This window comes from Maylandia zebra, linkage group LG19 (genome assembly GCF_041146795.1).
Source record: "Maylandia zebra isolate NMK-2024a linkage group LG19, Mzebra_GT3a, whole genome shotgun sequence".
Lineage (NCBI taxonomy): Eukaryota > Metazoa > Chordata > Actinopteri > Cichliformes > Cichlidae > Maylandia > Maylandia zebra.
The window spans coordinates 12,365,528-12,392,766 of record NC_135185.1 but is presented as its reverse complement, the minus strand read 5'-3'; the positions used below and the strand labels follow the sequence as shown (position 1 = coordinate 12,392,766).

The window sequence follows — 27,239 nt, the reverse complement described above, 5'->3', positions numbered from 1 at the left end:
CAATTTGTGATTATTTTATTATTTCTTTTATCTATAAATAAAAAAATATACATGCAAAAGCAAGCAGAGTTTTATGAGCTCTGAATTAGACAAATCAGTCCAAAAAAAAAGAAAGAGAAAAGAAAACAGGCAGCAAATCCCCACAGTGGAGAAGACATGACATAAAAATAATATTCAACATTTAGATTTCAGAATAAAACGTGACACACACTGATAATTGGATTTTTATTGAAAACCAATGAATTAAATTAAATGAATATATTAACAAATGCTAAAATAACACTGGGATCCATCCCTGGGAAAAATATAGTAAACTGGTGGAGTGAACATAATTTAACATATGGTGATGGAGCGCCGCGTAACACCTGCATCCTCTCACACTGCTTGTTTTTTATAACTCTTTTCAGGTCATCTTCACCGATGGTGAAGTCTCACCGAGGGTCAAATATTTAAGGATGAGGAGGAAAGGCGAACAGAGGCACTGCATATAGTCCTAAATGATGAGGCTGACACGTGTGGACATTAAATTCCCTTACATGAAATGTGTGCTTTCGAACACGGATGAATGCAGAGTGCAAAAATAGATTTTGCAATACAAAAAAAAAAAAAAAAGAAAAAGATTGTCACTTTGTTCTTATTACACAAACACTCTCTGACCAACACATACACACTGTTTTTTTTAAAGCTTTTGGTGCCCAACAAAAGGCCGAAGCACGCAGGATTCTAACCTCACCAGTGAGTTTCCCTCAAATCCAGTTACAGTGCTCCATGTTCAGGTATATAAAACACTCACCAGCACCCTCTGTGACCTCACTATGACACAAACAGCACTCGGCTCACTTTGCACACATATACACTGCACATTCACACAAACACGTGGTGTACACAAGCACAAACACAACAGTAAACAGACACAGGAGTGACACACAGACTGCAACGCACATTAACTGACTGCATGTTTTTCTTTTTAAAAAAAGGAATAAATGGTTTGTATTGCTTTGGCCTGTTCTGTGAGCAGCCTGCTCGTGTCGCCTTCCTCCTCCGGTCACGCAACTACGCATGCATCAGAGAGAAGACGACAGCAGGGAGGCGGTGGGGAACATGGCGGATGTCACAGTGTCCGTTTCGTCACTGCAGTGTTCGGACACGTTTACCACCGGGATCCTCGTTTTCCTGGTTTTCCCTTCTTGGCCCGAGGCTTCACGTTAGAACCCCCACGTGTCTTTTTGTGCCGTGAAGTCCGACTCCTCTTGGTCCCATTTGCCGGGGGACAGGCACTCTTCAGTGCTGAAGTCCTGAGGGTTCACCCCAATGTCCAGGACCTGGGGGTTAGTGCGAGACTCAGCGAGTCTGTAGCGACAAAGGGGAAGAAAAAAAAAAGAAAAGACATTTTATTAGCGGCTTTGGTAAAACTATAGACTGTACATAAAAGATGGACATGGCTTCCATCTGAAGCTCTAAAGATGACTGGGGTGCAGGGCAGAATCGCTGAGATGGAGTCGGCAACGTCTGGAGGAAGCTCAAAGGAGAGATGTTTATCCTCTGTGCTGATAGGACCCAGTTGAGCTTGCTCGGGGTCTAATTAGGCTTCCTGGACTATTTTTGAGGTTCCACACAACTGGGAGGAGTTCCCCGCAGAGATCGCATCCGGTTTGGGAATGTCTAAGGAAGCAGTGCTTTCAAGTTCCCAGAAGGAACTTGAAAGCACTGCTGAAGAAAAGGACATCTGGAACACTTCAAAGGATAATGTCCATCTTTTGTATACAGTCTATAAAATCTGATTTTCTGTTTGCAATGTTTACAGATCTTTGATAATGGTCAGTACAGCGTGCACAAAAAACAGGAACATAAAAATGGACATCACATTTTTAATGAAAATGATTAGAAAATAATAACAATGTGGCCAGATGTGGAAATGAAACAAATCCCGTATTTGATCAACCATAACAATCTAACACGAGCTCCTCTGATCATAAACAGAAGGGCTTTTTTTTTACTTCGTATGAACGTGCCACTCTCCGTCTCTGTGTTAAAGCTGACGGATGTGAGGCAAACACTCAAACATCTGTGATGACGGCGTGGACAAAGTAGAGGAAACATCAGGATCTGTGGCAGAAACGTCCCTCATACTTTTTTTAAACAGTGAAATGGTAAAAGAGTGAAGGCTTCCTCCTCACTGTGCTCTAAAGTTAGTCGACTGGCTACCGTTCTGTGCTATGTTAATGGTTCCTGTCATGAAACATGATGCGGAGACACGTGGGGTGGTTGATCACGGCTACCCGCACAGATGAGCAGGCTTAAACAGTGAGGTTGACGACAGGACGATGAGGTCACAACATCCAGTGACATGATATTATTACCTGAGTAGGATTCAAAGCTATCCAGACTGCGGCTGAGGGTGCAAAGAAAACATCACAAGTCAGGCAACAAACTCTCCTGAAAGGCCTAATTATAAAGCAACTGGACTGATCCAGCCAGCAGAGGGCAGTGCAGAATCTCAAATCCCAACAACAGTCAGAGCTGACAACAGAGACAGTGGACAGGCTGGTGACAAATTAAAGGAAAGCTCTGAAAGCTTGTTGTGGCTCTGTTACTCTGTGTGAGGGCATCTTGGCAGCTTTGTTTAGAACCACCGAGCTCACCTTCAGCCTAGCAGGAAACACTGCTGTGCTGATGGGAGGCTGACAACACAGCGACATGAAATGCAAGTGAAAGCCACATGACGGCCTCGATCGGTTCAACAGATTTTGGAACGACACGTCCATCACTGCCCTCGAGCACCGACGAGGGGTGCTGCATCCCTTCAGTAGAACTCTGAGACTCTTTCAGACGCGCTTTTAAAAACCATCACTGTGGGAAATGTTACCGAGTCTGAATGCATGCTCTCACTTTAAGAGTGAGCGTGTTTCTGAGCTCAGTAAAAAGCACGATTATTTAGGAGCATGAGAAAAAAGAAATGAAACAAAAAGTTCAAGCATTGCTTGTTACTTTATGAACTGTGAAACATCCTGCAGTTTCACAACACTGTATACTTTGGCTCATTCTGGGGATCAAAATCGGGCCTTTAAGGGAACAATCCAGCAAACCATAGGGCATAAATTTAGCACTTATAGCAGTACTTCTGTCAGCTTTACACCCTTCTTACTGACATCACCTATGGCCATCTAAAAGATAAACTATTAAATAACAGGAAGGTTCCAAAAGAGTCATACGGATGCGTTTCTTTTATTTAAGACAGCAAAATGTCTTTAAAATGCAGAAAACCTTGACTTATCCTCTGAGATGAACCTCACTGACAGTGAAGATAGGGGAACAACTCAAAGGTGCTTTTTTTTTTTTTAAATTAAAAATGTTTACCAGAAAATACTTTGACTAATCGACATCAGGGAGACTAATATTTTTAACTACTGTCTAACAAAGTTTATTGATAACACTTTCCTGAAACAGTTCAAATGTCCTGGATCACAAACAACAAGTTTATTTAACGCATTAAGAAACTCTTAATTTGTGCCTGTGTGCAAAGCAGCTACATATGGTGCGTGTGCTGCTCGCCCCTAATAATGAGTTACAGACCCTCTGACCACTAATCTCTGCTGCTGCTGTTTCTTTAATCTGAAATAATACCGAGCTGTTTCTTAATCAGACAGAACAGTGATTAAAAAGTCACATTTACTGTGCTGTAAACAATCCATTAATCTGGAGCTTATTTCACTCCTCGTGCTAAACTGTAAACTGTAAATAACTTCATTACTCAGTGACATCCTCATTCACAGACTCATAAATTGCCTCTAATTTTTTCACTCTCTCGCTCTGACCCCTCATCAACCAGCACAATCAGCTCCTCCTGACAGACAAAGAAGTCGACCTTTCCCTCGGGGAATCCGAACTTCCAGTTAGCGGATGCATCTCTGCTGATGCTGGGAGCATCCTCGTTAATCACAGAGAGGGCAGCTAATGGTGCTAGGGTGTAATTACAGTGTGTGCAGACAAATAATCATCTGATAACGGGGCTAAAATGGCCTCTTAGTGCTTGATTACAGAGACTGAGCCGCCCATTCGCCCGCCACTAAATGAAAAGTGAGAGGATGTGAGGCCCACTGCAGAATTAAGAGGGAATGAAAAGCGGAGCCAAAGGAAATAAACGCAGTCGTAAAAAGCTGAACGAGTCTTTATGGCAGTAAAATGAAAAGCTGTAAACATTTGCAGAGTGCAAACTTGACAGCAGACCACCGCCGCTTATCAGAGAGGCCTGCCGATGGAACCCAAATTGAAGCATCGGTCACAGCGGCCTCCAGCTCCACTCTGACCAGTTTGTTGATGGTACAGACAGAAGTTAAGCAGAGACAACCGACTTCCCAGTCAACCTTGAACCTGAAGACCTCGTGTTTCCTGTGCTTCATATTCAAGTTCCTAGTTTGATGTACAGTCATGAAAACATTCAGTTTCAACAAACAGCCTCAAACTAAACAAACTTTCTCCACATTTGTGTTTCGAGGCAGTTTTCCAAGTACAAATTATCCTTTCATTTTCATTCCTTCCAAAGAGCTTTTGTTTTTTATAGCAGTTAACTATTTTTGTCCTGCATCCACTTTTTTAAATTTCGTTTTTGGTTTATTTGAACTATAAAAGCCTCGCTCGGTATGCACTCAGACGTCTGCTCTGTTGAAAGTGTCATGTGTAAATGTTCCTGTGGTCCAACCTAGTAAGATATCAGAGTTAGATTATCAGCTGTGAGGGCAAAAAGACTTTCCTATACTGCAAATAACAACATCTTCATTGAGCTTGGGATATAAATACCAAGCAATCAGTCTTCTTTTCCCCCCTCGTAGGAAATCAGTGTGTGGCAATCAAAGCCTAGAAAGGCAGCATGACTCAGGGAGGGTGTCAGCTGAGTCAGGGCCTGTAAACTGAGCCGGGGTGAGTCAAGCGGAGGGAGAGGCAGTGTTTACTACAAGTGCAGCCCAAACTACAGACTCCTGATCCCAAAACAGCAGCTCATTAGAGCCTGAGCTTCAGGGAAAACCCAAATTAACTCATCTCCTCACCTTGAGAAAGCCTCGTCCAGACCGTCCTCCAACTCCTGCCAGACAGAAAAAACACACACACACACACACACACACACACACACACACACACACACACACACACACACAGGTTAAATTCAGAGTTCTTGTCTTATGAGGTGATAACAGTCCTTACTTATTATACATTAACATGCACAAAGTCTCCTCTATGCTCTCAGGAGGTTGAGTTATGCTGTTTGCAGCCCCACACCCTCGCCAGTTATGTGATAAGGCCCGTTCTGTTCAATAGGCTATTGTGTGCTTCATCACGGCAGCGGCTCGGCTGTAGAATACACTCCTTTGAATACAACAGGTACAGTACATCACTCGGACGCTTAATCACCATTTCCAGCACGGCAGTCTTCTTATCAAGCTGAAACAGCTGAAACGTACTGACCAGCCCTTCTCTCGTCTTACCCATACAGTATTGTTGTTCTCTGTTGCGTGATTATGCACCGTAAAGGGATCCGACTGGGTCTGCTTTGTTCCTGAGTGGGTCAGCGCCGCGTTCGCTCCCTCAGCCAAATCCAAAAGTTTCCCCGTGGCGACCTCTGAAAATCAAAACAAAGTTCGTAACATTAATTTACTCCTAAAAACCACACGGGCACCTGTGATGGTCAACAAACACGAAGAAGCAGGAAGTCAAGTGGCTAAAGTGGGCACATGAGGTTCTCCTCATGTTCGAGGCCGAGGGCTGGATTGATCTCTGTAAAAGTTTGTGCTGAAGGTCGACAATGGGCAGCGACGAACACAATCATATCCAAATAAACTAAAAAGCACAGAAGCAAATTAAAAGATGAGACTCTCGTCCAACACAGGAGGCGGTTGGAACTCAAACACAGCTGATGCTGAACAGATTACATGCGGTCAAAGTTTCAAATCAACGTGCTCAGCCTTAAAAATAGTTTGTTATGATGTCATAGAGCGTTCCATCTGTCCATCTCCCACTTATCCGAAGATGTTACAAAGATCTCAGGATCATTGAACTCTCTCCCTGCTAATCCAGAGTGAGAATTGCACCTTTTTCGTACAGAACCATGACAACCTGACGAATCGCCACCTTATCATAATGGCGGTGTTTGTGCATTCCTGGTTCCTGGTGTGATCCTGGCAGCAAGAGCTCCTGTTAGGGTCTCCCATGCCAAACTGGTCCCAGGCGACACAAAGGGACCCTCAGTAGCTTCTTGGGCCATAGAGACATGGTCATCTCAGTCTCTGTGAGCACAGAAGCCCCACCCCTTTCTGTTTCTGAGGGGCAACCAATCAGAAGACAGTTGATTTAAAGTAAAGGCCATAACAGCTTGTTTGTCGGGGGCCTGTGTAGCAGCTCAGTATGAAATAAAAGCTGGTTTAAAATGTGAATAATGCAAAGAATGAAAATATGGAGCTGGGAACAGGCAGAACAGCCCCACACTTCTCTTTATCAAGCTTCTAATGCATCTCATCAATTCAGCCATATGTGGCACGTCACTTAGTGATAAGTGAGCACGCAGTAACCCCACGCCTGACTACAGCGGCACTGCTGAACTGTAATGGGATTGGCTCGTAATGGCCCTGCCTGATGATTAATGCGTGTCAATAATGTGTGTCAACACTAATTTCAGTCGAGTCTTTAGGCTAATGTCACCCTCTGAGAACAGTAAAACTACAGTAACTCTTCTAATGGTGGGATATAAATACTCTTCAGTCCTTAGCTGACCTTTTTACTAGATTTTATGCTCCTTAAGGGAAAATGGTCCCGTATAACTGAGTCAGCATGCAATAAGATTTTCATGCAGTCTGTCCTGTGTGTCAACAGAAGGCATTCAGACCTTCTGCTGTTATGAAAAAGGCAATACTGTGAGACAGACCTTCACGGGGAGGGGAAGGACTCATCTGATGATTAATGCTGCTCACTTAAAAGCTTATTTATTACTATAGTGAAAGACAGGGTCTGTGAACAAACAAGGTAGAACTAATTCATCAATCAATTACCTGAAAGGTGATTAACAAGCAAACTTTTTTTAAAGTGGATAAATATTTAAGATGATACCAAAAGTTTTTTGTTTCTTTTGATTTTAAACTGACAGTCGTCTTTTTGACGTCTAAGGTTTTATAGATCAGGATACAACAACAAAAAAATCATCTATTCTTCGATGAACAACAGCGTCGCAGTCAGGCTGAGGTCTGGATTTCGTCTGGGCCACTGCAGCACCTCCATTCTTTTCTTTTTCAGCTAATCTGCAGATTTGCTGCTGTGTTTGGGATCACTGTCCTGTTGCATAACACAATTTGGATCAAGCACATCTAACTCTGGAATACTTTAAAGTTCACGAGAGAGAAGAAGCTTTCTCCCAGTAATCCTTCCAAACAAGCTATACTTTGTAACTGTGCTGTCATGAACTTTAAACCTTAAGCGCTAACTGAGGCCTGCAGAGTCTAAGATGGAGTGATCTGGGGGTTTTGTTGGCTCTTAGTCTTTTTGCATTGTTTGACCTTGGGGTGACTTTGCTGTGGTATCCACTCCTGGGAAGATTGGCAGCTTCCTGAATGTTCGCCGCTTGTGAATAATCGTTGTCACTGCAGAATGATGGACTTGAAATTGTTTGAAAGTGCAACACTTCGCAGCAAAACCTGCTTATTTAAGACCACTGTTGATGTTTTTCCTCCTTTTCCTCCTTGGCATTACGTTCCCACACCTGAAAGCTTCCAATCAGCCTTTTATAGATGTGCTCACACTTGCTGATGATCAATTAATCGAGTACATTTGACAAGCAGCACCTGGCTGCTGCTTACCCTCTTAATTCCTACAGAAGCAGTGAGAGTTGACTTTTTCCACACTGCTTCTTGCATTTTAACTTAGTTTGATTAAAATACATGTTTTATTGTTCAGTTCCATACTTTTAGGACCAGATTAATTTGTATTACACCTTGATACGTCAAGCCCTGGAATAAGCATGTACTGACTGCACATGCTTGTTTAATGCTGCCTATCTCTTAATCACAGCTGTTTTACTTCCTGTTGAAATAAAGACTAAAGTTTTTAATTTGCTGCTTCATATCGTGTCACAGAACTATGCATAAACACTTGAGTGCTGAAACTTTTAACCAAGAAAATGATCATCATCTCCTCCATCAGATTAAATTATAAGGAAACTAAGCTCTACTTTTAACCTTGTGAAGAGGAAGAGACTGAGAGGCTGATTCATCTCCTGCAGGCAAAATCCCCCAACAATCAGGTTATGGCAGGACGTGGCATTTACAGGCCTGGCGCTGGGAGAAAGTCGAGGGTATCGTGTGTCACGAATAAAGCTGACTCACCTCCGACAACGCCACTGATCCCGAGAGTCTCTGACACGCTGCTAGTGCATCAGCCACACAGTGAAGAGCAGATAAATGTAAGAGCTCTGCTGTCCCTGATCACTGCTTCAGGGCTGGCAGCGAAAACTCCAGAGCACCGAGCTTTACTCTGCTGTGAAATTATGCTAATTTGCCTCACAGAAACGCAGTCCACTGGCAGCTAAATGACCCACCAGGGGGTCAGTAGGATAATGTTAGTCCAAAAAAAAGCCTCTCTGCTTGCAAAATCTCTGCTTTGTTGAGTCTTCTCACAGAGGATCATCTTTAAAGCCCGTGTTGACCATGAAGCGCTGCACGTGTAGCACTGCAGAGCCAAATAAAGCATCAGAACACATTTAGGGAGCTGCGCTTCTCTGACGGGAGGCCTGCTGGCTGAGCAGAGGAGCACAAAGCTGATGTTTTTAAGACTTTCCTGTAAAAAAAATGGCCACTCCAAACAAATATCGAAAGGATCGGGTCGGGACAGGGAAAGGCATGCGCAAACACAACATGCACAAAAATAAAGCATCGTATAACAACATGATGCTTTTCGTGTAATTTATTCCCTGGATGTGGACATGTATGGGATTAATAATGCCTTCAGGTCGTCTGGCTCAGCGGATGTTTAGGGTCTGATCGAACAATGGGGGCAATAGAAATGTGAAATTCTTTCATGCTTTCTAAACAAACAGGGCTGTAATTGTGCTTCCAGAGTCAGGCGGAATAACTGCATGATAGCAGTCCTTTGTTTTCATAAAAATGTCAGGGGAATCGCTGAACCAAGATTCAGTTTAATGCATCCACAATGACTGCAGTGTGGCTTTTATGTGTTCAAATTAACCAGATCATCAGCAGCACCATTATCACCGCATGTAACTGCCTTAAACAGTCACCTACTGTTAACTTTTGTGATGTTAGTGAGAAATGGTAGACTGTCATCAGCTGACCTGCAGCCTCCATGTAGGCCAACCTTTGACAAGTGGCTGAACACTCTTCCGTCCCTTGAGGCTACGATCGCTGCGACACGGAGAGAGAGAGACCGAGAGAAAGAGGAAGAGAGAAAAAGATGTGATGATGGGCGACGTGACTCACCTCCTCCCTTCAGGCTGCCCTGGCTGGCCGAGCTGTCCGACTGAGAGCTGCTGGCTCCTTCCCCATCTGAGCTCGACTTTACTCGTTTCTCTTTCTCTGAACAGAAACACAGAGCAGGACAACAAAAAGGAAAAGAAAGAAAATGAAAACAGTGCAGTCAGTGAGGACAATCTGTGATTCAGGAAGTTCTAACCACAGGGCCAGAGTGGTTGTGCTGCAAAGAACAGTTTGCCTTCATGCAGCTCAGATGTGGTTAAAAGTTTCACTCAACAAGCATACATTCAGTGTTAAATGTTCACAAATTCTATATTCATTATGTGCAAAGTGAAATATCCCAGGGCGTCTTTTGCTTCAATTTTGATGATTATCAACATGCTCCATGAGGACAGTAAGACACAGAAGGTCACTGCTGAAGAGCCTGAAAGCTGTATTGAAGAATATTAAGCAGCAAGCGCAACAGGAAAAGGTGCAAAAACAACAGAGACGACCGCAGACTTTAAATGGTTGTAAAGAACAGCTGAAGAAATTTTGAGAGCATCACACAAGCAGACTCAGGCTGGCATCACAGCATCAAGAGCAACAACGCACAGTTGTTTTCAGGAAGCTACAACCACATCATTCCCAACATCACCAATCCTAAACCAGACATTACATCAGAAGTGTTTGGTTTAAAAAAAATAAACATGATGGTTTCTCTGTGGCTCTAAATCCTCTTTTCAGATAAAAGATGCAGTTTGGAAACTGAGGTCCTGCAGTCTGGAGGATGAGGCTCAGAAGCCAAAGTCAACACAGCGTGACCCGGGAGGTTTTAGAAAGTGTCACGCTTCCGTCTGCAGACAAGCTCTCTGGAGATGCAGATTTCTTTTCCCATCAGTAGAGGAAATTTGCAGTAGTACCAAATGTGTCCGGCCTACCAACTTGTCTGACCTGAGCCCCACAGAGAATCTATGAGAAACCTCGAGGAGCAACAACTTTCAACAGAGCGTATAAATGAGCATATTTTTCAGACATTTGATATTTCAGTGTTGAAAATCATGTTTGGTTGATCTTCTCAGAATCAGAGACACTAGATTTGTGATTTTCATTGGCTATAAGCAATGATCAGCAAAAAAAAGCTTGAAAGATTTCATTCAAAGCTTAATTAATGAATATTTTCAAAACTTCTGCTGCTGTACGTTATACAATCCCCCCCCCCAAAAAAAGGAGAGAAATCTTTGAACATGTTAAGACTATTACTGAAATCATCTGCCAGCTACAGCAGGGTGTGTAACCGTAGCCTTTAAACAGGGAGCGCCTGGGTCTGTGTTTGGCCCGGGCGTTCCGCTGAAAAGTTTCTCCATGCAGAGCAACAGCTCCCTGCGACTTCCTGCACAACATTTCTGTTAATCTCAGTCCAGCAGAGCAGTTTCAGGCCCTGTATTATTCACACGTCAGAGCCACAACTTCAAACTGCATGCAGAGTTAACTGAGGACAGAAAACACTTCCTTTAGGCAAACCCTGGGTGCACTGGGTGCATGTCTGTGACGCCATGTCTCAGACACATCTTTGTCCCACTCTTTGCACGGCTTTAAGTCACACCAGAAGCATTTTAGCAGTACAGGATCTTTTAGTGTTTCATTTTCTGCCCTCCTCAAGTGCTCTGTGCAGCTCGAAGCAGAAAACTTCTGTGGGGCTTTTAATGTGGACCCGAGTAGATCTGATCGGCTCCAGGATAGCTCCTGAATAGAATCAAGGACTTTCAAGTAATTTATTAGGCTTACAGAGCTGTACTGGACACAGAGTTTGACCTGAAACAAAAGGAACAGAGACGCGACTAAATAAATCCTGGTCGATGATCTATGCGGGGGGACTGGAGATGATGGTTGTCCTGCAGCCCCAGAAGAGCCAATCAACGGTCAAAGCAGGAAACATGTTAGTAGCTGTTTGACTGGCACGTTTCTGCATTTGCAAACGGAAACATGGCTGCAGAGTGGCAAAGCTCGCTTCTAGAGGGACTCTGAAGGTAGTGCTGTGCAATAGTAGTGGTACAGATATCACACTTTGTGGCAAACTGTGGTTTTACACATAACAACAACAACAACAGCCATATAAATATTTACAGACATCAGACGGTAATTAGTCAGTAATCTGCCTGAGCTGTGTCACATACGACCACATATTTCACCAGTTCTTTGAGGGCGCTGCTGCAGCTTGCACAAGCGCATGTTGCAACTCCTCTCTGGCATGCCATTTAATGAGCAACATGAAATCTCTCGCTTCCACTGATACGCCTTTGAGCTGCATCCTTTGTTCACTCCTATGGCCTATATGTGGAGGAACAAGAGAGGATCCACCAACCCGAGCAAAGCACAGCGGCTCACAGAAATCTCTTTCCCACAACATCACATTACAGAACCGTACACGCAGCTACAAGCTCAAACTGATCTCACACGCTTTGAGTTTCACAAGTGTTTTTGAATTGTGTTAAAATATTTTAAAACTTGCTGTTTAAGCATGAATCATCAGAATTACACAACTACATGTGAAACACTGCACGGAAATCCGTCTGTGCAGAGACGGAAAGTACTCGTGTGCAGTTTGAGAAATCTTTCAATGAGCCCAGTGTCGTCACACGAGCGCTAGCATCACTCCCTGATTTTCACACCTCCGTTTATTTGGGGCCAATCACAGCGATTGATTAAGTTAAGAAAGCCAAAATATTTTTTTTGCCACTTGTTAAGCAATTCTGTCCAAAGTTTCAGTTCACAGTCTCTCCTGCTCTTTTACCTTACATGTGTATTCATGTCATACATGAGGAAAGGTGTGCATTTTCTATTCACAGATTCGTGATTGACCGCGCAGCCCATGACCACTTCTCTTCAGCCCACTGTAATCTGGTTTTCTTCCATTTAAGTGTCCGTCCTGGTTTTTGTTTGGAGTTTCTCTGCCAAAAACACTGATGCCCGCTTTCATTTATTTCGTGGATTTTCTGTTTTCGGGGCAGACTGCGTTGAGTTTTCAGTCTTGCAGCTTTGATGTGTTTCATAAAAACAGCCGTTTGTTAAGAAATATTTGTGAGTCATATCTGTGATTTGTGCATTTTCTACAGTTTCCCAAAAAAAAGAAAAGAAAAAAAGGAAGCTGAAGGAGAATCCTCGAGGTTTATCGATTCCACCGTTTTTGTGGGTCGGCAAAACATCCATAAGGCTCGATAAAATTTTTAGTTCAGTCCAATTTGATTAAATTGGTCAGAAAAAAACTAATAAAATTATCACGTTGTGAAATTTACCAAAAACAACTGCAGCTTTGAAGTTTTAAAAATGCAAAAAAAGAGAATAAAGTTCATTAATAAGAGGATTTACTTGGTCTTTTTCATGTTGTTATACAGCATTTTTACATTTCTATATACAAGCTTGTTTATTTTTTAATAATTTTTCTGCCCTTTTAAACTTATTGAGCCATTTTATATCTGTATGTTTTATTTTATTGAGTTATTCCACTTTGTTTATAGGCTGTGTTTAATGTTTTGGTTGTTATAAATCAAACTTTCAGCATGAATAAAGTTCTACAGCTCGTCTTAAAAATAGATTATAGAGCTTTATTCCCGCCTCACTGCTTGAGATGAAATGTCGCTTTCTGCTTTTCTAACCACAACTTTCTTATACGCACCGTCATTCTTGGTGCAGTGAAAATAACATTTCCCATGAGCCCGGGTCGCTTGGTAATGGCAGCCTTAGAAAAATTTCCCAGGGCACCCGTTTTTTTCTCTCCTGCAGATCCTCACGTGTGCACTTTTCAGTCGGCTGCTAAACATGGAGCCAACTCACAGATACGGCAGTTCAAAGCTTGCTGTAGTGTTTGCAGTGAATATTCTATGAAGGCAGATTTATGAGCAGAGATGGGATCTGTAATATACAGAGGAATGTGGGTCAGGAATGTGCAGAACCACGGTGGGTGGTGGTGGTGGTGGAGAGCTTGTAAGAAACAAGCAAACCACACAGACATGCGGTGGATATCTCCCTTCCTGCCCTCATCCCCGGGGTCTTGCAACTTTAATGAAAACAGACTCCAAAGGATTTTTTTTTTTCCTTCTCCCCATCTCTCTTTCTTCTTCCCTGTCACAAGAGAGCACCACGGCTTCTTTATAAAAAAATATATATATATATTCCCCTCCATAACCCCACAGAACAGATAACAACTCGTTCAATTAAGCGACTTCGCCCACATTAAAAATTCGAGGTGAAAAGTATAGAGCGAGGGAAGGAGAAGGATGGGGCGAGTGAGGCTGTACTAAATTGTACTCTTTAATATTCGACTCAGAAATACAAAAAAAGACAAACGAAGAGGCGTGAGGCGAGGAGTCCGTGGCCTTGATTTTGATGGGGGGAAAATAAAATAATCCCTCGTCAAAATGGAAATGTGGCCACAGTGGAATCTCCACAGTAAGAGCAGAGGAAGCTGTGGAAATGTTGCAGGAAAGAAAGAGGCGGCTGGATTTTCAAATAGAGCAAGCGTGCGTCTCGAAAGGACTGAATAAATAAGCACGCCGTCGCTTGAGACGGGATCAATGACACTGACACTGAATCTGTCAGGAGGCTGAGCTCCCGCCGACACACACACACACACACACACACACACACACACACACACACAATCATTTTCCTTTCTCTCTCACACACTCGCCATCCAAACACCCCTCCCTACCCTGCCTTTCATGCTTTCTTGCCCCTCTCTTCTCCTCATCCCCATCCCCCTCAGTCGCTCTTCTCCACTCCTTCGGAAAAGAACCAAAAACAGAAGAAGCGATGGATTTGGATGGAGAGGGAATAGAAAACAACTAAACTGTGCATGCACGGGGAAGGCAGGTGTAAGACAAGACGACAAAGGATAATCACAAAATTCAAAGAGCACTCACAGGGCGATACAAACGTAAAGATTAGAGAAAATGGTTGAGGGGGTGCCGATGCAGAAACTGATATTATGTAGCAAGAATTGCTCATTTACGCTGGAGTCATACGTGCAGAAAATTACATGCATGTTTCTGCTGAGCTGCAGAAACACCGGCCTCACACAGCTCTCTGATTGGCTGCCGCCTCCACGGTTCCTTTGACACTCACACCAACTGTTCAACTGGGTTTTAGAGAGGCTCAACACAACTCAACAAAAATATAAATATACTTTGTTAGCTTCCAGCTAAATTTCTATTTTCTTAATTAGTTTTGGTGGAATTTCTCAGCTTTGATGGCAGGTTTGTTGATGGAGAGTCGCAGGCAGCTTAGAAAATTGATGGATGGTTTTATTAATACCTAAAGGTTTATACATTTTTTTCTGTATTAAATGTGTACTGTTTGTGTATTTTCCCCACTGCCATCTTCCCAAGCTCAATCTTTCTGTGTTTTTATTTTTTACATTCAGAGTCAGGTCCATAAATATTTAACTTTGGTAATATTGCCTGTGTTCTCCACCACAGTGGATTTTAAATCAGACGGTCCAGATGTGGTTGAAGTGCAGACTTTCAGCTTTGATTCAAGAGGTTTAATAAAAACATGCAATGAACCGTTTAGAATTAGGGATTTTAACTGGACAAAGTTTTTAAAAAGAAACACGTTTGAACTCAATGACTTACTGAAATCTAGAACTCGTATTCATCACCAAATGCTGTGTTTCCTCCCTTGAGCCCCTCTGCATTTACATTCATGAAGGCATTTCCTGAATGTAGACTTTGACAATGATGTGCTTTCCTCTTCGAGGGTGTTCTTGACTTGGTTAGATGCTGTGCAGTTGTTGTGCAACTCTGTTTTCATGCACTTGTCTTCCTTGAGCTGTTCGGTGCATTTACTATTTTTTCAAAACTACCTGATTACAACTACTAAAAATGAGTGCTTGGAATCAACTCAGCTTTTCTCTACTTTGTCATGTAACATCTGTCACCTGTCCAATTAACTTTTAACCTCTGTGAATAAAAATGGTTGTAATTTTTAAACAGTGCAATGCTTTTATTAAACCTCTTGAATTAAAGCTGAAAGTCTGGATTTTTGATTTAAACTCCACTGTGGTTGTATGCAGATGCAAGATTTGCATCTCTGTCCGAACACTCACTGACCTAACTGTATGACTTCATGCTTTGCTATGCAAAGTGTGTCATGGGGTCAACTTTGCATGAAAAAAAGAGCCCAACAGTTAATCCAGCAACTAGCCTTTTTGCATAGTAAAGCAGAAATGCACATGGAAGTGAAGTAAATGCAAAATAAATTGCATTTACAGAGGAAAATATGGAAAATTGACTGCAATGTAATGTTAATCCAAAGTAAAAAAAAAAAAAAAAAAACATTGGTGCATTTAACAGCTTCCACATTTGAGTTATGTCTCAGTTTGGCACTTTTGTTCTTCCATATAATAAACTACATGAGAAAAATCCCACTTCCCGCACATCTGAGTCTTTATTTTGTTGTAAAGGGAACAGAGAAGATCTATTCTAGTCACCCCACCTCTGCCCCAGGCTAATCCTCCTGTCCACCCCTCCTCACACTGATACCTTTAACTGTGAGACTCTCTAACCATGACTAAGTTGCCTTTAATAAACTGAACCAGGTGCCTTTGGCTGGTGATTTCACCGCTGTGCAGGGAATCGACGAGGACATCACTCTGTGAGTGAGAGAGATCACAGGGAAAGCCAAGCAGATCTCCAGTATTTCACGTGACCTCTCTGGAGGGTGTAAAAGCCAAGAGCAGAAGAAAGAGAGGAAATTTTCTGTGGTGATGAAGAGCGACCATGCGTACCTTCTTTGGCAGCCTGCCAGAATTCAAACGCCACTTTGAACGCCTGAGCCACCGTTAGAGTTACCGCCTGGGCCTGTTGGGACGGAGGAAGAGACAGAGACAGGAATGAGGGATGAATAATACACGATACGCATCTCATGCATTACAGGAAGGAAGGGAAGGTATGGCTGTGACACAAACAGGAAACGACCATCGACATAAGAAGGATTTTCTTCACAGATACTCGGAGAGAGGGAAGAGAAACTCGCGGACAACACGACGAGTTGTTTATGCAACTGGGAGGATACGTGGCCTTTTGACCACAATGAAATTAGTGAAGGGAAGGAAGAGGAGGGAGCGGCTCTTTCGGCAGAACTCCAGGGATGGTGAGAAAGCCGAGAGAGGGATGACAACCTGCTCGCCTTTCATGCTCCCGCTCCTTTCTTTTCCCGATTTAATATTTACACATTTGCATAAATACAAGTAAAGTGTCAGCGCGGCGACTCTCAGGTCTCTGAATAAACTGTTCTTCATGTGTGGCCAGGTGCAGAAGCTGCATGTTTTACCTGAATCCAAAATTGTATTAAGGCTCTGAAGCTGCAATGTGTGTCATAGCTCACATTGCATTTATTCATAGAAAACATTTCGCAGTAGATTTCTTTGCATTATGAGAAATCTGCCTCTTTAATTTCAGTTCCTTCACTCAGGGATTACATTATATTTGTTACATTATTACATTTATAACCCTATCATGTCATTTCCTGTATCCCAGCTGGGTAAGCTTTAGTCTGATCAGCAGTGGTACTGCTGGTTACAACAGTGCTTGTTTTTTTAACAGACCAAAAAACAGATTTGCCAAAATGTTCAATTTACCTTTAAAATAAAGGGAAAGACAGGAAGTGTTTCATACAGAAAGTAAGTGCATATAAGTCACCTACACTTGTGTAAACTGGAGGCTGATTCTGTTATTTTTTGTGTGTGCCGGGGAAAAGAAAGAAACCTTCATTATAAAAACTAATTGCTATGACAGATTAACCTTTTATTAAACCTTCTCTTATGTCATTACTTGTCGAGCAGATTAGCACAATGACCCCGCTGAATAAGGTTTTCGCCTTTTTTACAGTGATGGGGAGCTTTGTCCTTCCTTTATCCACCCCAAAAGTTGTTTTAATTATAGTGTGAACATTAAGTTATGGATCAGGCTTTTTTCCTGGGCGAGCGATCCAAACCACACAGTAACATATTGATGACTAACCTGTGGATCATCTCCAATCCTGTCTTTTCTGAGGTTTGGTTTATTTTTTGCATCTTCTTCCTGCCGTACGATGGTGCCATCAACATGAACGACATCTTCATTATGCTAATGTGTGTATATTAGCCTAACTGTAGCTCAGTTGCTGGCATTTATTTATTGCAGTGCTGTTAAACCCTGTGGGCAATACCTGAGCAAACAGACATTTTATTGAAGCTGAATCTGGACTGTTTTGGGGCTCAAAGAAGAACAGGACTCAGACGTCCTGTCGCCCAGCGACAGTCGACAAGCTAACGTCAGCGACCACGTCGACTCTTCACACAGCAGGAGGCGTTTGAAAAATATCAACTTACTCACCATTTTCCTCTTAGCGCAGAGGAAGGCGTGACACTCGAGGGTCTCGTTGTGCTGACTCTGGACGATGTAGGCAAACACTTTGTCGTGCATTTTGTCCGCAGTGCAATATGATATTCTGAAACAAACACACACATTCAGAAAGCCTTTAATTTAAGACTCATCTGGGATTAAATGAAACTTTATCTGCTCTAAGCCCTTAAGCTATTCCAGAAATCTGACTTAAAACTGCACACGTGATCAAACACACACACACACACACACACACACACACACACACACACACACACACACACACACACACACACACACACACCAGCTGTGTGCAGGTACACAGCTGGACAAAGTCATAAATCTGAAAAGGAACGTGTGCAGTGGACATCTGGGCTGTTTGGTTTCTGTTACTACACACACCCACAGTGTCAACCCATAAATCACAGTGGGGACATTCCATATAAAAAACAGTTTAATCTGGAAAACAATCAGCTGCTAATAACTCCAGTATGTTTAATGATGCCACGCAAAATTTACCATGAATATTTTCCGATCTTGTAAGCCATCCGTGTTGAAATTTATGCCGTTTAATTTCAGCACTTTTGAGCCATCCTAACTTCATAAATACAGGAGATATCTACATGGATTTTTATAGGGCTGAATCGGATGAATTTAACTCCCGCTGCAAGCATCACAATCTAAAATCAAAAACTCAACTTTGTTCAAACAGGTGTCATTTAACCCTGCTGGTACCCTGTATGTTTGATGGGATTTCTGATCATTCACCAGAGAAAACTTTCAAGTCTCATATCACCGTGTGATTGAAGGAGCAGCCATCAATCTTAAAACCTCTCTTTTTTTACCCGGGGCACTTTTGGAGCCATGATTCCTTCTGTGTTCAAATAACTTTCTAATTTTCTTTTGACAAAGAGCCGTCATGCTAATAATTTCTCTAACATAGTTTGGACCTAACATATCACCCCTGAGCTAAAACTGAAGGTTCAAGAATCCTAAAACTCTGAGCTCACAGATGAGCCTCAATCACAGAAGTACAAGCCAGGAGCTCAAGAAACTGCAGCAGCATGTTCCCCTCCAAAAATTATTAAGAGTGTAAAAGATCTTACAGCAAAAATAAATAAATAAATCAGAAATGCTGGAAAAACTAGAGCAAAAATTTCACCCTGCCTTAATGTAACTGGAGGAGCTTTAATTTCACTGTATGCTGGTAAAATTTTGCATAGCTTTGTGAAATAGGCTAAAGTTACTTTAATAAATTACAAGAATTCGCCTGGACTCTGTGCAGACCATGGGGAAAACGTGCACACGCAGAAGGTCATCTTGATGTGCGAATCCTCTGCATCGTCTGTCGCTCTGGCTCGTCAGTCTCAGGTGCAGAGTACGCTTTCAAATTAAGCCATAATAGCTTTGCTCCACTATTTGATCATGATGCCATCACTCTAACGCCAAAGACTCGAGCGCGACGGCCAGTCGGGGAGGGGATACCCAAGATGATGGAAGAAGGATATAATGAATTTCTGCCATCTGTCCTTCCTTTCTCCTTCGTGCATCATCTTCACTGTGCGATAGTCACACAGTCTGCTAACCAATGACAGACATAAAAAACTTTGGAGGGGTGAAGAATCACAGCTGTGATCTGAGGAACACAACCGAGATTTACGGGCAAATGTTTAGGCGGGAGGGCGTCGGGGAAAATTGGGTGTCAGGCAAATCTGTTTATTGGCCGTTCATCTTCTTTACGTCTGAGCTCTATGCTGAGGTCACAGCTGGACTCGCCCGGTACAGCTTTTTAATTACTATAAACTATTTATTTCTTCAAATAAGCAAGTTCATAATTAACGCAGTGTTTTTCTGGAGTAGAGGGTTGGTGCTGAACAATGACGCCAACACGGACGTGTCAGCTTCCTCTGATATCCACTTGAGTTCACGTGGACATTTTAACAAGTAAGATCGCTTACAGCCTGCAACCCAACTTCTTTATGGCCTCTTCTTAACATCTCAAATAAGGTTGAACTCATCCACCTGGATACTGCAGTTACAGCTGGAGCTGGGACATGCCCATGACTTGTCTTAGGTCCTTTTAAAACAAAACAGTAGCAACCACTCCATGGACCTGGTGGTGGAGGGATTTGGGTGCCCGAGAGATGCCAGGAGCTATAGCAAATCAGTCGTGAGCGAAGAGCAGCACCAAGCTTGACTCACGAGCACGCTATAGAGACGACAACTAGTAGGTCCAGAAACCTGGCCTGCACCAGAGACACCTCAACCTCCAGGCTCAGTGAAAACGAGCCACATGAACTCATTTTCCTGTAGCACACCACCTGCGGGTGGAGCTGCAGATGTGAAGTGCTTTGTGGCAGTTGAAGGCGGACGCCTTGGAGGTCGAATCCCGGCTACTTAAACTAGCTTTAATGGAGTAAGGAGGGTTGTTTTGTGGACATAAAGGTTTATGCTGCATTTTTGGGCCTGATTTCACTTTTCAGACCTGGAAGCTCTGTTTTATATGGAGTCTATTAGTTAAATAGCGAGGGAAAGATATGAAACAAAAGAAGTTAGCTGTTCTAGCTCCACCCTGTTATTTGGCTCTCCTATCACCAGCTTTAACAACACCCACACAGCCCACGGGAATAGGAGTGTCTACTCCTGCATCTCCCCAAATCCCACAGTGTATAAATTGCTGAAAATCAGCTCAGAAATCACAACTTTCAGGTTTTCTTCAGTATCCAGTTAATCCAGTGATAACAGGACATGCTGTCAGCTCTTCCTGCATCATTTTAATTTGAACAAATATGGAGCTCGGGGCTAAAACTGTAGATCCCTGCATAATTTTCTGAAGCCCATTTCGCTCACTTCCTCCAGAACGTCCTTGGTTAAAAAAAACAAAAAGAAAAAAAAACATTGCTCACAAAAAAATGATGCAAATAAAAGAAATTCTTACAGAGCAAATGAAGAATTGATCTTAATGTGTTTGGATACACTTACAGCTTCCAGCAACACAATTAATCAGCTGAGTTTTATCTCCACCCAACCCTGTGACATCTGTCATTCTGCCTCACCCTCCCTTTGCACAACAGTGAAAATGTTAGCCAAGTTTAGTCCCCCAAAAAAAAAGAAAAAGAAAAACAGCCTGGAGATGGAGAGACGAGATTTTTAATATAGATAAATGGTGCATGCTGGAAAATTAGCTCCATCTTGCACAGCTAGGCGACAGTTGTTCAGTGATAAGCGATGCAAAATTGAGCAGGTGGGGAGACTTTCCTCTCAAATACAGGCAGAAACACGACTTGTCCATCACATGGCTCCATGATACCTTGAGAAAACGGTCAATAATTTAAATGTTGTCCTCAATCTGCCAGCTTTGAAAAGAAATTAGTGTACACAGCCCACATTCGTGCTGGGAAAAACGCTGGAAAGTCCCAACTCTCCTTGATTTGTCAACTCATATAAGTGGAATTTGAGAAAAGTGAATCCAGCTCGGGGCCAGCATATGCAAGCTCTGGCAGGCAAGTGAGCTCTTAAGACAAGTGTGTGTAAGACACATCTGAGGTAAAAGCTCAGACACACAGCTCCCGAGAGCACCGAGACTGATTAGATACAGCGCTGATAGACTCCTACCCTCCCTGCCTCTCCCACCGCCTTGGGAGCGCCACACCTCCTAACACACATCTATCCAGTGATAAATGACAGCAAGAGGCGGATAACAACTTTTGCTTTATTGTGAATGATAAAGACAAGCTTAGGGTGAAACTATTTCACAAATCCAGACAACCTGGTCAGGTCAGCGGCACACAATGTTTGCCTGAGGAGGTGAAAGAGGCAGACTGACCTGTATATGGAGACGTTTTCTATCAGCTGGTTTGAGGCACTGTCACGCAGGATGATTCCACGAGGGGAGACCGTTAACGAGACTTTCTGGAGCTTTTTTCCACTGGCTTTGGCCTGGAGAAAGGAACATGTAGAGAGAGGAAAGGGTGGAAAGAGAAAGGGTGGAGGCCACAAAAACAAAAAGAGGGAGAGAGAGTTAGCTAACAGAAGGAAAAAGAGGCTAAAACCTCAGGTGCTAATCTTCATTCAGCATGGTTAAAAATAAAAACTACATAAAACATTAAAGTGGCATGTTAGACCCACTCTATCTGGAGTGGGCTGGAACAACCAACCTATTAAATGATAACTTGTATCTCTCGTAGCAGTTTTATTCATAAAAAGAATATTTTAGCTAAAAAGAAAAAAATGTGTTTTATATCCTCAAGTTTAAAATTACTCTGAGGTTGAGATGTAGAAATGCTTTAAACCTTCCCTCCGTTTCACTTTAGTGTAGTAATGTGAAGATCATTTTAACCTGGGCCTAACTGGGCCTAACTGGGCACGGAGTTCATTTCCAGCTCCACATTTTCATTCCTGGATTTATCAAAGTAGCTTCGCATGATTTCACTACATTTCACTACATATCGTACTGTGTATGACTGTGTACGTGACAAATAAAAAATTTGAATTTGAATTTGAATTTGATGCACTGCTCAAAACAATCCTTCTTTATCATTTACCAAGGCTTGATGGAAACAAACTATTTTAGCTCTTCCACCTTTAAACATACTTGCATCTAATTGGCTGCCCATTGCACACACAAGGTTTGAATGGCAGGTGGGCGGAGCTTCTGTGTCCATCTCAGGGACATCATCAAGTTTAGAAAAAGCACCTGAAACTGTGCGCTTAGAAGAGTCTAAAGCCTGAACTTGTGGCTCTCAGGATTACTTGTACAAAGGCCTGTCATGTAATACTTCAGCCATGTTTAATATGAGCACCTCTCGTGGTTAGAGCGCCTATGTGACAGCAAATAATTCAGGGTATCATATACAATCTATGTGGTGTCTATCGTTAGACAAAAGCACTGTCACACAAACCTGTGCGATAAAGATTATTTACTTTATCAAGTCTATTGCTTAAAATCACTCAATTCCCATTCAGGAGTAAGCATCCTCTGCAGGGGGGCATTAAGGGCAGGCAGCAGATTAGACCCAATCAGAGGCTGTGACTTCATTCACCGTGTCCCACTATTCTGCCACCGCTAACTTCATTATCCACTGAGCTGCCAGATCCAATAACATTAAGCTCTCCACCATGATAAAGCTGACTGAGTCACACAGTGTCCACATACTAATTGCATCCTCCTCTAAATGTCAACCTGGGCCTCAGGGAAGCAGCCAACCAGTCACTTTTCACCGAGGTGTCGGCGAGGTCAGGTCATAACGGAGCACGCTTCTGAATGACTAAAATATTTAAGCGGCAGAGGTGATGATGAAGAAAACGTCACGTATGCTCGAGAGAAACTCATTTTCTTGGAACCGTTTTCTGAACATTAAAAAGAGATTTTAAACTACTCGTGCGTGCGTGTCTCACCGTTGCCACTATCCTCTTGACAGCTGCTGCTGAGAGCTCCTCTCCTTTGGGCTGCTCGACCATCGTGACCCCCAGATACTTGAGCTGGAACGACATGCCCTCCAGTAGGGTCTCTCTCGTGTCCGTCCAGTTCTCCGGCAGCTCTGCAACATGAGACACACACCATTGACACTTCTGCTCACCACCATTACTAGCCGTTTGCACGGCAGGCTGCAAATCCCCCCGTCAGACATGTCACCACAGCTTGCAGGCTGGCAGAACGTGTCCTTATCATGGGTCTGTACACCCTCCTTTCACAATGGTAAGATTATGCTCTTGTATGGAGTATATTACACTTGCTACATTAAAGACCGTGAGCTCAACTTAGGTGAGTAACAGGAAAAGCAAGGCCTTCAACCTGACCCTCACGGATCAACTGATTTGTTTACTAATAAACAAAACCTTAATACTAAGAATAGTTTTTGATTTAAGGGCCCTCAAGGGCAATTTACTCAGCAGCAAAACTGCACAATTTCATGTCTATGTTGTAGAGGAACAGAAACAAGCACTGGTGCCCTCCATGTTAGAGCTGTTTCCTGATTTAAAAAAAACCACTTCGGGCAAACTTTCAGTGGCGTTACCACCATGTGGTATATGCGGCTAGTCATAATAAAAGAAAAGGTTTGCTGTTCACCAACATTCAGATAGCAGACTCATGTTCTACCTATGAGTTCTTCTGTGCTTTTCAGTATCGTCACATTTTAACACTAATATAACGTAGCTGTGTGATCTTGTAAGACCAGCAGAAGAGGTTCGCAACTGTTGCTTCACTGCCTCAGATTGCAACAGTTTTCTTTTTGCATAAGACGGGATGTCCTCATCTGTGGCCTCACATTCAAATTGCATGAAATTAACAGTAGATTAAAAGCACAAAATATTCTGCTAATTCTGAGGGGGATGTGGGGAACCCACAAGGATGAATGCATAACTTTATATCATAAAATTATACATCCATTTTTTGCATCTCTTTATACTTCATCAGTAATCAAAGAAGAAGCAGCTGTAGTTTCTTTTTAATCATGCAATAAACATTTTTCCATTCATAAAGAAAAGGTGGTTTTGGCCTCACTGATACTAGTTTCAGTGTTTCTTTTAGTTTTATCTGATTCAGTGTGTGTCAGGGACAAAACCTGAGCAGTTCAGATTAGACACGACAACAAAAACAGCCGTTGAAGGCAGCTGACTCGGAGTCATGCAAACGTCCCCAAGCCTCGAGAAACATGTGCATCCATGCCTCCATAAGCTGTCTGTGATGGCGCATGTGACCAACACGAGGAGGACTAAAGCTAAAGACAAGCTTGGTTAACTGAACTGTTTTTCATACTTTGTTTTGGTGAACTATAATGACCTCTAGTTAAAAAAAACAAAAAACAAAATCTATGTGCTTCATAAGGTGCCACAAAGGCTTTACCCAGACGTCACTGCTGTCACCCCAACTACATGGAGTATTTCCATCAGTAAAAATGACTCCATCAGCAAATCTCCTGTTGTTTGGTACACGGGAGAAAAGGGAAACTTCAGACAATGAAACAATGGTGATAAAGTACCTTTCAAAGGAAAAGAGCTTTATCATGAAGCTGGAAGTGTGTAGAGGAAATGTGGAGCTGCAGTTACTGACAGCCAAAGACTTTAGTTTGTTTAATTTGCATGAATCACACATTAGCAAAGCATAACGGCAGTTTTTTTAATTACTCTTCACTGCATCTGTTCTCTGCTTTCGCACTTCAAATCCGTTTCAATATCAGTAAATACACACAATTATACACACAATTAAGCACAGCCTCAGTTTCACAGTTATCCCGTTCTTTCCCATCATCAACCTTTATTCTGTTAAAAACACTGATTACAAAAACACCTACATTTAAGGGGAAAACAACATGAGCAGCGCTGTGTAGATCATACATCTCTTGCAGATTCAAGAGGAAAAACTAGTCGCTCTTTCCTGTTTGCCACATTTCATTTATAATTCTGCCAACTCCTGACGGTGAAGCTATTCATAAAAGACGGCTCAGGGCGAATTTGTTTCGTCTTATTGTGCCATTATGAATAAAGCTTCTGCATCTGGTCAAGTAGTGCCAAATCCCCGACACCTATGTTCAACTTATGCCAGCACATCGCATTAGATACCCAACAAAGCAGAGCAAAACTGAGTAAATTAGAAACCAGCTGCATAAACAGCAGGAAAAAAGTTTCTGAGTGGAAGTTCACACAAGTAAACAACTGCTGTCACTGTTCAGCCATTCGCTCCAACAACAAACAAGCCGAGCTCTCCTTGAAGCTTGTAAAAGGTTTAGGGCTTGCCTCTGTGTGGTGTGATTGAGTGAGGGGCAGAGGGAATCCATTTCCCCCTTCAAAAGGTCCATCAGAAAACATTATCAACGACAGCACTAACCCAGGGTCTTCGACGTGATCGGCTGTCAGTGCCACAGTGTTTCTGTCCAAGATGTGCAAACAGGTGTAAGTGGGAAGAGTTTAGGCCTTTCTAAGGGCTTCAAATGTAACGTTTGTTAACCTAACGTTTCTCCTACTGGTATTGGTCTTCTCTAAAAGGAATTTCACCCAGACTGAAAATAAAAATATACAATTCAGCCATTTTTTACACCAAGTTTAATTAAATGAAGAAAAGGGATTGGTGGTGTTAAATACAGTAACACAGACTGCTTGTCTACATGCAGACTAATCGTTACGTACACTGTCACGCTCGAAAGTCCCAAATGAGCAGCAAACATCTTATTAGACATGCAGCATTTAAAAGATTCTGGGCCACACCGATGCTGAAAATACCAGTATGGGATATAACACTGTTATAAACAATAACAAGATTGAAACTTTACGTCATACTTGCTTTAAACACTTCCATTCCATAAAACTGACACACCAAAAGCCGATAGGATGATGGTCGCCAAGAAGGCAGATAGCACTGTACAAAATATTGTGATTCCAATCATTTAGAATGTTTAATGTGAGGGGTTTCTTTGACCCCATTGATCAAAATAAATAAATAAAATCACACCAATCCATTAACACTGATACTGGTGTTTAAAGCAAGCTGCAGTCTAGTCCTGAGCAGTAGCTTATGCAACCCAAAGGTCCCTGCATCAGTGCTGATATAGGAAGTGAGGAAGTCAAAACAGGAAACAAAGTGATTGCAAAGAATTATTCAAAGTTTCTGCAGAAGGTCATTTCCAAATTTCCCTCTGAGCTCCGGCGCTGATTTATCTTTGAAATGCCAGTAAAGACCAACCCACGCATGCACGACACCAGTGACATTAGTTTTGGCGCACGGCTCCCTTGGCAAGGGTGTCAGTGGCGAGCGTAAACTGCCAGTTAGGTCGAGACCAGCTGATGGGGCTTTGATCATAAAGCCCATTTCACAAGGGCAACCGCCCGTCCCTGCGTGCCTGAGCCTCCACCACAGGCTGTGGGTGCAGATGGCGACAAAGAAAAGCCCAGGCTGCGGGGGACTTGGCAGCCGCAGCGAGACACCGAGGGATGAAGCCAGCCGTGGACGGATACCATTAACTATGAAAACGCTGTGAGTTCTTCCCTTGTTGACCAGTGGCTCACTTTTACACCATGTTGGCTCGAGCCGAACTAAACAGAGAGTGAGACTGGGCTTTTTAACCGAAAACACGTAGCTGTACAGGACAGGGGTTCAACTGATTTTATTAAAAAATAAAAATTAAAAAATCGTATTGATTTTGTTTTCATTATATCATGGAGCAAAAACGGTAACTGATATAAAAATGTAGTTAATGGCACAGCACGAAACAATGTTATGCCTTTTCTGAGGAACATTTTAACTAGTTCCCATTTTGTAAATGTAAATAAGTACTTAATTTAAAAACTGCTGAACAAATATAAAAGGAGACCATTGATGTGCAAAAAACTATTTCAGTTTTCCAAAGCTTTTTGAACACAGTTACTGTAAACAGCAATTTAAGACACCATATAATTTAGGGAACATAAACCA

At 42.5% G+C, this 27,239-nt stretch overlaps 1 protein-coding gene across 4 annotated transcripts in view; it reads right to left on the bottom strand.

Moving 5' to 3' along the window:
- Window positions 1-211: 211 nt before the first annotated feature.
- ldlrap1b (low density lipoprotein receptor adaptor protein 1b) overlaps window positions 212-27,239 on the bottom strand; it is a 47,066-nt gene continuing 20,038 nt past the window's right edge. The window contains exons 2-10 of one of the 4 annotated variants that reach the window (XM_023153849.3): window positions 23,228-23,370; window positions 21,657-21,769; window positions 17,822-17,936; window positions 16,234-16,306; window positions 9,474-9,569; window positions 5,481-5,614; window positions 5,046-5,080; window positions 2,361-2,392; window positions 212-1,350 (exon numbers count right to left, since the gene is read on the bottom strand). In XM_023153849.3, coding sequence (XP_023009617.1) covers window positions 1,304-1,350; window positions 2,361-2,392; window positions 5,046-5,080; window positions 5,481-5,614; window positions 9,474-9,569; window positions 16,234-16,306; window positions 17,822-17,936; window positions 21,657-21,769; window positions 23,228-23,370 — 788 coding nt within the window. In that variant the 3' untranslated portion in view covers window positions 212-1,303. The remainder of the gene's footprint in view (window positions 1,351-2,360; window positions 2,393-5,045; window positions 5,081-5,480; window positions 5,615-9,473; window positions 9,570-16,233; window positions 16,307-17,821; window positions 17,937-21,656; window positions 21,770-23,227; window positions 23,371-27,239) is intronic. The other 3 variants (XM_023153850.3, XM_004566582.4, XM_004566580.4) reach the window with 3 other exon arrangements.